Source organism: Miscanthus floridulus, chromosome 4 (assembly GCF_019320115.1).
Source record: "Miscanthus floridulus cultivar M001 chromosome 4, ASM1932011v1, whole genome shotgun sequence".
NCBI lineage: Eukaryota > Viridiplantae > Streptophyta > Magnoliopsida > Poales > Poaceae > Miscanthus > Miscanthus floridulus.
In genome coordinates, this window is record NC_089583.1 from 24,360,452 (window position 1) to 24,370,529 (window position 10,078).

A 10,078-nucleotide genomic window follows, 5' to 3' on the forward strand; every position below is an offset into this window, starting at 1 on the left:
GTTTATTGAGTAGGTGCATATCTCTTCTCGATTATCTAATTAACTACTTCCACAATGCATCTACTATATCACAAAACAGCAGCTACTTGTTTTACTCATAACTAGAGTTCTACTAATCCAAATGCAGTGATCCTAGACTTTCTAGAAAGCTTATATAATTATCTACAACTTTGTTATTAACCATTTTTACAGCAAACATCATCCCTATCATGCAACTTATCAAACTACCGAATCTGTCCGGAATCCTTTTAAATTTGCATTTTAAAGCAACCATACTTCTACTTCATGTAATCACTCAAAGTTTGACAACATAAAGCCTACCAACAGTTTAAGCATACCAAATACATTCAAGACAATATAATGGTGAAGCCCAAACTATTTATTTAAATGCCTTTATTATTTTATTTAGATATTTAGATTAAATAATAAACATATACCAGATGTACTTCATAAATTCTCAAAAATTTATAGTGCTTTACTAAGGTTACTAAAAGACTACTGTAAAAGTTTCATGCCATTTTATATAGTAAAACATCTTATACAAAAATGACAAGACAAAAAGGCTTAAAGTAGCATAAATAGAAAACCCTAGTGAAAAGTGTCAAGCAATAGATTTCCTATTTTTTTAGCATCCTTATGGTACTAGGATTACCCCCAACAAATTTCATGAATTTTGGATTCATAAATAATTTATAAAAATTCATACAAGGATTTACTATTTATAAAAGAAAAATCTATAACTATAAATCTACCCATGCACTGATCCTCAATTTTTTACCAGAGCTCATACATGTTGAGAATAGCTTACCACAAAAAATTCATAATTTTTGGAGCACAGGAACTCTATATATAAAATAAACAAGTTTGCATGCATTCAAAAACACATTTCAAATCTCCATTTAAATCTCCAAAAATTTCTACTGTAAATGTCAAGAATATATTTTTCCTAAATACTACACTTCCTAAGGAACACTACACAATTTATTGCACAATTTTTGAAGCTACCAAACTAGAGATATAAAAATCACAAAATAATTCAAAATCTGGAATCAAATGACCTAGCTTTCAAATACAGAGTCGCTGACCGGTGGGACCCGTTGGTCAGAGGACCCACGCGTCAGTGAGACAAGAATAGAGTCGCTACGCTGCTCTACGGTGGTGCGGCCAAGGCTCGCCGATGGCGAACTTGCCGGCGGTGACATCATCACACGATGATCTACATGACCTGGCGCATCGATTGAGCTACGTGGGTGGCCTTCTCGTCGGAGCTAGCGGCTACGACGGCGACTATGGCGGCACGGCGGGGCGGAACGATGGCGGCACATCGGAGGAGGCCACAGCGAAGCAAGCTCAAGCTCGGACGAGCATATACTACCCAAGGCGAACTCAACGCGCTAGCTAACGCCTGGAGAGGCGGACGGTGGCGCTCCAGCCACAGTGACGGGGCTCGCGGTGATGCTCCGGCGAGGATTTGCACGGCGCGGTGGCTTACCAAGCTTTATCAGCGGGCGCTGGGAGGAGCAGTGGTGTGCTGGAGAGGCGGTGGTGCTGTTGCGGTGGCGATTGAGTCGCTAGGCTAGCCGGTGACTGGCAATGGTGATGGCGGCGAGCGGCGTCGAGGCTGCAGCTGCTGCGGGCGCTGTGAACGGCGAAGGAGAGCCGAGAAAAAGCGAAATGGAGGCGCGGCTGAGTGCAAGCGGGTGCAGGAGAGGTGAAGGCGCACACTGGCCTGCCCTGGCCACACGTGGCGTGCGAGGCCTGCCGGTGGTCGGCCACTGAATCGCTCGTTCAGTTCGTCAGTAACCTCGATACGAGCCTGATAGCGAGTATTGACGATGATTTTTCTGCTAAACCGTAGCTCCATCGTGCAATTGACCTAGACAAAATTTGTAGACTCATGTACTAGCTACAACTCTCTTTCAGTGAACTTGTGCTAAATCGCAACTGAGACTGAGTAAAATCACCCCCAAAGTCAGCCTGTCAGTCGATCAGTGAACGCGACTTAGAAAAATTTGTGTGTTGAAATGTTGATTTAGCTGATTCTTGTGAGACCAATTCAAGCATATTAGAAGCTAAATCAGTCAATGACCCAAAAATAAAAGTTGTTCCTTATAGCAAATACTACAACTTTGCTTTAGTGATCTCTTCCATGCAAGGTCTCTAACACCTAGTTCAAACTTGGTCAAACATGTCACATTTAAATGTTGATACACTTCAAACTATGGCTTAATGACCTAATTACCCCTAACCATGAATATCCAAGTTGTTCATAATGACACTCTAAACATGTTTAAGCAATTTGCAAGGTCATTCAATCATTTCATGTATTAGTCACTCATAGAGCTATTTAGGGTAATCACATGAAACATGACTTAAGGCTTGATCATGGGAAATGACATTCATGAACCATGTTTCATTTGCTAACCTAAGTATAGCTAAGGTGTTTTAGTGACTAACATTACCCACTTGCATTCATTTACACATGATCATATGCATATATTCTAAGAAACACGAGATAACAAGCAATGTTTCATATGTTTCGATCAAGTGTTTCAATTGTAAATGATGGTTTATGAATGCTTGATGCTCATGCTCATGTTATGCAAGTTAAGTTATGCATGGCTAACACTCGAGGTGTTACAAGGCCCGCCTCATGCGCGTGGATGTGGAGAGGCACGAGTGGCAGGCGTGGGAAACCGTGCGGACGCAGCTCGAGATGGAGCGGACGTGGGACACTGAGCGGCGCGAGACACGAAGTGGGTCTAGGAATCGGAGCAGCGCGGGACCCCACATGAAGCAGCAGCCTTTCCGATATTCTTTTTCAAGATGTTATCCACACGAGGTTGAACTTGAACCTATACCCAAAAAAAATACTTAATAGGTATTCCACGTAAAGGGTAACTAAAAAAGATACAGTATTAATCACATCAAGGAATGACTTCACTTTTATAAACAAAAAATCTCATTCTTGAGATGTGTTCATACAGTAGACTGCAAACAATACCTAAGTGTTGTCATATTTTGACTCCTAGTTACGAGAAAAGTGCAAGTTAACAATTTGACATGTAACATGATAACTTTTACACACAATTTAGTACAATCTCAGCGTTAAACACTTTCAGCAGCAGGCTCTCCTCTCTTGGTGTACGATTTTAAAGCAATGTGCCACCCTTTCTAATTAGTTTGAACAGTAAAAAATTGTACATTATCGTCCATAAGGTGCATGTACTATCACGATTGAGTTGATAAAATCTCACTACAGAAACATGCGCCGAACTGCAAGAGCTACATGGGATGGGCCCAGAAATGATTTAAAAAAAGGAAAACGAAAAAATGTTAGAAGAATTAAATAAAGACTACATGGGAATGGGATGGCCCCAGAAATGATTTTAAAAAGAGAAATGAAAAACTGCAAGAGCTACATGGGATGGGCCTAGAAATGATTTTAAAAATGGATCCCAGAAATGATTTTAAAAAGGGGAAAAACGAAAAATTGCAAGAGCCACATGGGATGGGCCCAGAAATGATTTTAAAAAAGAAAGAAAAAATGACAGAGTGGGATTTTTTGGAAAAGGAAAAATAAAAAATAATGTGTGATTTGAAAGTAAAGAGAAAATAAAACAAAAGGAAAAAGAGAAAAAATGTCAGAAGTGGGATTTGAACCCACGCCCTCGTTAGAGGACCAGAACTTGAGTCTGGCGCCTTAGACCACTCGGCCATCCTGACTTTGATGTCAAATTATTGAAATAAGTCCTTATTATAGTAAGATAACAACCTACACTTTGCTAAACAAAACAATCAGCACTGTCGTAATTTTTTCTAAACCTGAAATGTTAGCTGCCTGTACAATCTCTGTGACCTGTGAGGGCACTCCCAATACTAGAAAACAACGTAGTTTCCATATATAGCTCCAAGACTTCACCGCTAGAAACTATACCTTCATTTTTTAGGAATTGGAATCTACCTAATAGAATAGACTATTTGGTTTAGAATTTTACGCTCCACAAATTTCCAAAGTTCACATACAAGTCTATCTCAAATGTATAGGGTGGGAGATGCAAATTGATTCTATATATCATTATGCAACGTTTCTACTTTACAACTTATAGCATGCTCTTCGCTTCGCTCTCCTACAGCAGAAATGTAGCACACATAAGTATCTCTCTTATGTGGCCAATAATAGCAACAAATATATATATTCCGCGTACAACCATATTAGATTGTAAGGATCAATCTATGTCTAAATTATGATTATTAGAATAAATTTCAATTCTAAGGAAGCGGGCCTCACAATCCTGTATTATGGTCTCATCCTTCATAGTTTTAGGCTTTTAGCGTGAAGCTTCAGTGAAAGCTGTTCTGTGCGTACATTTCTCCTCTTTTTTTCACAACATAATGTAGATAGAATGTGTGCTCTAGCCTTTTATATATCAAACAAAAACGTCAAAGTTGTAACGTTCTACGAAGTCAACACCCGCGATGTGATCAGCTGGACCTAGAGCCTACTCCTAGTAGATGTTGAGATGGAGGCTGGGACTAGTGTACACCGCCGTGTAGCGTTGGGGTGGCTTGAGGAATGCGCGTCTTCCGTGGGGCTGGCGTGCAAACGTCAGCGTGACCGGTGATATTATGAGCAAATTCGACGATACAGTTACAAGGTACAGCTGCCGCTTCACCATCTAGAAGTCTACTGTACACTGAATTTGTGTGATGTGTACTCCGTATACGGTACTCCAACCCATGCAAATCTTCAGCAGTAACGAGCATTTAAGGTGTTCAGGTACCCATCAATCGGTACTGATCACATGGCGTACGTCGATATCCATGATTAGTGCCACGTTCGTTCGGCTGATAAACCATGACTGAAAGTTGTCAGAGAAAAATACTATTCGTTGCCTGAAAAAGTATGGCTTAGCTAGGTTTCCAGTTGACTCTTTGTAGGAGTATCATCACCAGTTGACAGATCTTCTGCCAGATATTTCTAGGGACTGCATAAAAAGTTCTTCAGAGCACTGCTGTACACTGGATCCTTAATTCACCTCCAAACTACAGTACCATTGCACCGCACCAGCGCATGTCAAGGTCAACCTCAGCTAATTTAGATTATAGCCCTAGCTGATCGCTTGATCCAAACGGGCCCTAAATCATGTTAACATTCTGCTCTCTCAACTTTCGGTGAATCTGAACTATACATATAGTACACAACAAAGTTTCAGTTTGTCATCAAGGCTGAGAATTGCTCAATGATCTGAAAGGTACCTTGCGAGGACTAAATAAAGATTCTTCAGACTAGTACATTGTTGAAGGGAGACAATGTGGCCAAACACAGAAATCGTGGCCGTCCAGTGTTCACAGGCACCAACGAAAAATATTCTCTGTTGGCATCTACCCATCTGAGCAATCAAATAGTAGTAAGATATTTTAAAGTATAGCAAGAATCTTGATTTAAGATATTTTAAAGAAGTAGTATATCAAGAATCTTGATCACATAAAAAGGCACCAAACTTGAACTGCTCTGGGAAGGGCAGAGTATGATCTCCCAAGAACAACCAAACAATGGAAACCAAACACAAGACAAGACATTGTGTGTTCAGAGGCAAGGAACATAACACGGCTGAATTGGCATTGCCCATCTGAATTAATATATTCGGAACATTGAAGAATTTATAGACCAGAAACGAAAGAATGTTGTCACTTATCACAGCTCAAGTGATGAGCATCAGTAGAGTACTACAATGAACTCCAATTTTAATAACTGACCGGCATACTGCTACTTCTGCACTACACCACTACAACCAGATATTATTTGTTTTTGTTTTCTCTGAATCCTGAAGAAATCTGAACTATACACAGTTTGCGTTGCGCTGAATCCGTCCCTGGAGTCGCAGAGGATCTCAGAAGAAGGGGAAGCCGGCGTCCTGCTCCATCTTGGCGGCCATCGGCGACACGAGCATGTTGCCAAAGAAGTCGGCGTCCCCCGGCATCTGCAGGTCGTCGAGGTTGATGCCCGCGAGCCAGTCGTCGCCGCCAAGGTCGCCGAAGTCCTCCACCTCCTCCTTGGGCAGGATGGCGCCGGCGGGGGCCGCCGCTGGTGCTGGACCCACCATGTCGTCGAGCGCCGGCAGCGAGGCCAGCTCCGGGAACGGGTCGTCGTCGATCTCCGACTCCGGCGTCCGCGTGTCGGAGTGCGAGTGCGACGCCTCCGATTCCATCTCCTTCTTCTCCTTCTGCTGCTGCATCTTCTCCCACTCGTTCTTCTTGTTGTACAGGCGGCACAGCACCCAGTCATCCAACTGCAGGAGAATCAATCGAATGGAACAGCACATCAGCATCTCGGTCGATTGAAGAATAATAGGGGAATTGAAGAAGAAAATTCGACGCAAGATTGCGACTTGCCAGCTGCCGGAGAAGACAAACAATAGGGGAATGAAGAAGAAAATTCGACGCCGCTTACCCTGAGCGTGGCGTTGCCGGAGCCGGACTTCTTGGCCGCGCGGGCGCCGGCGTCGGCGAGGCGGTACTCGTGCATGATCCACTCGGTCTTGACCCCACGAGGAGGCTTGCCGTGGTAGAACACGAGCGCCTTCTTGATCCCGACCGTCCTGCCCCTGTGCTCCACGGGCTTGTCGGCGCCCGTGGCCTTCCAGTACCCGGACCCGGCGGAGCGGTTGGGTCGCGAGCCGTTGGGGTACTTGCGGTCCCGCGGCGTGAAGAAGTACCACTCGCGGCGGCCGAACAGGGCGCGCTCGGGAAGGTCCCAGGGGTCGAAGCGGTACAGGTCGACCTCGGCGATGATGGAGACCGGCGGGCGGCGCCCCGCGGCCCGCGCGCAGAGGTAGTGCGCCACCAGCTCCTCGTCCGTCGGGTGGAACCGGAACCCCGGCGGCAGGTTCAGCTCCGCCTCCGCGTCCCGGCGCTGCTGCTGCACCGCCGCCATCACCATTGGCTCGCTCGGTTCCTCTTGACTGTTCCTTCGTCGCTGCTCTGGTTGCTTCTTGCGGCGGTGCGGTTGTTGGCTGGCTGCTGCTGCGGGAGGTGAGGTGGTGGAGTGGAGTGGTGGTGATTCTTGGGGAGGGCGGGGAGTGGATGGGGAGGGGGATAAATAGAGGGGAGGAGGGGTCAAGGCGACGAAGGTTCGCGGGAGCGCGGGGGGGTCAAAGGGAGGGGGCGAGGAGGTGGGATTGGGGGCGGCGGCTGCCAGGGGAAGGGGACGAACGGGGAAGGGGCAGGGGGCGCGCGATGGTTGGGGGTAGCGGTCGGCCGCTTGCCGCTTACGGTGGATGCTGACGTCGACGACGACAGGTTGACGGCTGAGAGAGAACCAACCATGGGCACCGTTGATGCCAGGAAGCGGCCGCTGTGCTTCACTTTCCTTTGTCTTTTCTTGCTTTTATTTATTTATTTACTCCTCCTTATGGAATACGACTAATGGGCAGCTATGTTTTGTCTCCGCGAATACAGTTGGGCATCGGAGTTTTCTCAAAGATCAAGATAGGATTTACTCCAAACAAATGTAACGATTAGGAATTGGTACGCTAATTTTGAGAGTGTACTCACTCCGCTTTTTCTAATATAATATACGTTTATTTAGGACGAGATTATTGGCTTAAACGAACTATTTATAGTTAGTGTGTTCTAATCTTCACATTTTTAAGGTGACTGGAGAAAAAAAAGAAGTCTCTACGTGAATATACTGTATTAGAACTACAGTGCAAATTACTACAAGTACAGATTATACAGTGAGCATTCACAACAATGACAACACAACACACAAAAGACGAGGGCAAAAACTAGACACCACAAACAGAGATGGGAGGAAAATACAAGACTAAATCATTTTTCTATAGAATTTTGTCAAAACTGGTTGTTGGATTATAAGAATGTTCCCCTAAAATCCATCGATTTTTTACCGCGTGGCAAGCGCGGATAGCACCTCTCAAACAAAAAAAATCGATCGATTTTAGATCTCGTTCTCATAATTCTTGTAGAAGATCTAAATAGGGTCTTAATTAGGACAAAAATAAATGCTAAAGTACTCATCACCATTTACTTAGTAGTTAGTACATACTCCATATAGGAGCAATAATGCTGGTTTAAAATTTTACAGTCCAAGAAAAATACAGTCGTGAGCAACTCCAAGAGCTTATCTATATCCTTTCTTATCGATAGAGGTAGAGATTTTAATGAAAAAAATACCGTCCAACAATTTTTGTTAGTTAGTTCTCTAAATTTCGAATTTCCCGCCACTCAAAGATAAAGAACCGAATTAACTCTCTAGTGTACGAATAAGATATAGAAAAACTATTGGACAACGAAAAGATATAGAGGATAATTTATCTTTAATGATTCATGATCTAGAGGATGAGCTCTTGGAGATGATGCTCTAACACTCCTCTCATGTGCAGTCACACTTTTGTAGAAAAAAAATGTGTCTCCGAAAATCAGCGTCATTGCAATTTCACGACCTGAGGCAAGGCATTGACCGGAGGCCAAAAGGATAAGCATCCATAGACTTGGGTCGCACGTACGGAGTACTCCGTATAACCCGATTACCCAACGACGACGTCAAAAAAAAAGAAAAAACTAATCCGTCGAATGTGAGGTGAAGCCTGCATTACGGCCACGTGCGGGCGCAGAGCACGAGCGTTCGTCGACATGACGCCCCCTGTGAACAGGTCTCGCGGCGCATGGTTCTCCGAAGCTAACGGCGCCACGTCGCCGTCAACGGGATCAGATCATCAGAAAAAGGTGCGAAGGACGGGTACGGTGACGTCACGCCCTATTTATTACCCCTCCTAAAAGTTTGAGGAGCTAAAATTTAAATAAAATTTGTCTAAAGAATTAAATACCTCATCTAAAAGCTTATAAAAACTTTAAGAGAGACAAAAACTTTAGGAGCTCCACCCCCATCCTAAAAACTCCTAAAGTTCATCCTGGACCTCAGTGCCTCTCCTTTATTGTCTTGCCCACCAAAAACTCCTAAAGAAGAGGACTGTATAGTCTATTTGCTAGTGCATTTATTGTTTTTAATCAATTTTAGAAGATGGAACAAAACATTTTTTTTAGAAGATTTTGGTAGCCTCATAAAAACTCATAAAATTTTTAGCTTCTATAAAAATTTTAGGAGCTCGCAACCAGGACCTTGGTCTCAGGCCTTTTGCTGTTGGCATCAGCGGGTACGGCAGCCCAGCGCGAGGAGGTTCCTCTGCAGCCGTGCAAACGTGTGGCCTGGCCTGTGGTTGGAGTACTCCTACGTGGATGAGATGAGAATCTAGCTAGTGCTGCATGTGGCTGTGAGGTGGGTGGTAACAAAAAGGATGACTTTTCTCTAGTCTAGACGCATATATATGAATAAATAATAACAAACAAATTAAGTAACCCTAGGATTTATTTGGATTCATTAGCACTAAAAATTAGTCACCCTGCCAACGAGATCCTCGTTCATTGGTAAACCGGCATGCAAATTTCCGAACGGTGTGATGTGATCCAAGGGTTTGCTGGTTTTAGTATAAAATAAAACCGCATTGTAGTGGAATTTGCTTGAAAGCTGACTAAACTGAATATATTGGAAACCAAAGTTTATTATCCCCAAGGTAGTAGAGTGAAAGAAACAAGAATTTATAGAAATAATTAGTCAATAACAAACCAAAACATTTTTCAAGTAATCTAGTATTTTTTTACGTAAATCATGGGATCCAACTAACCTCTTAGGCTTACTTTTTTTTGAAAAAAAAGAAAACTCTTAGGGAATCTTGTTATGAGTTATTAAGTCTCAACACTTTTTTTTTGTTACAAAATATAGAAAAAATCTAAGTTTGGTGGAAAGTGATTGAAGGAGCCCAAATTTGGGGTCCCAAGGTCCTCTAGGGTCCCGTCCCGTTTGGATCGGATTCTAAAATTCAAATTCTAGATAAAAATATTCTTGGGTGTGTTTTTTGGATTTACGTGCTTGTGTGATAGAATCCTCTAGGATTCTGATGCATTTGGATGAGATCCTAAGATTTTGGACATCTAGATTATTAGGTCGAGAGATTCTAGAAATCTGGATTCTACATAAGAAAAATCCTACCCGTTTGGA

General features: G+C 43.4%; 1 protein-coding gene and 1 non-coding gene across 2 annotated transcripts; both read right to left on the reverse strand.

Moving 5' to 3' along the window:
• Positions 1–3,642: 3,642 nt before the first annotated feature.
• TRNAL-CAA (transfer RNA leucine (anticodon CAA)) lies at positions 3,643–3,726 on the reverse strand. Its single transcript has one exon. It is a non-coding gene; the product is annotated as a tRNA-Leu (tRNA).
• Positions 3,727–5,619: 1,893 nt separating this feature from the next.
• Positions 5,620–7,075, reverse strand: LOC136549548 (NAC domain-containing protein 67-like). Its single transcript, XM_066540854.1, has 2 exons — positions 6,455–7,075; positions 5,620–6,293 (listed from the first exon to the last, which is right to left on the reverse strand). The coding sequence occupies exons 1-2, from the start codon at positions 6,941–6,943 to the stop codon at positions 5,895–5,897; spliced, it is 888 nt and encodes a 295-aa protein (XP_066396951.1). The 5' UTR covers positions 6,944–7,075; the 3' UTR covers positions 5,620–5,894.
• Positions 7,076–10,078: the final 3,003 nt, after the last annotated feature.

What these genes read in the sequence shown, in the direction of transcription:
- LOC136549548 (XM_066540854.1), bottom strand. Translation starts at nt 6,943, where the DNA reads ATGGTGATGGCGGCGGTGCAGCAGCAGCGCCGGGACGCGGAGGCGGAG. An exon ending in CCGGCAACGCCACGCTCAGG is followed by an intron (nt 6,294 to 6,454) that starts GTAAGCGGCGTC and finishes ATTCTCCTGCAG; the next exon opens with TTGGATGACTGGGTGCTGTG.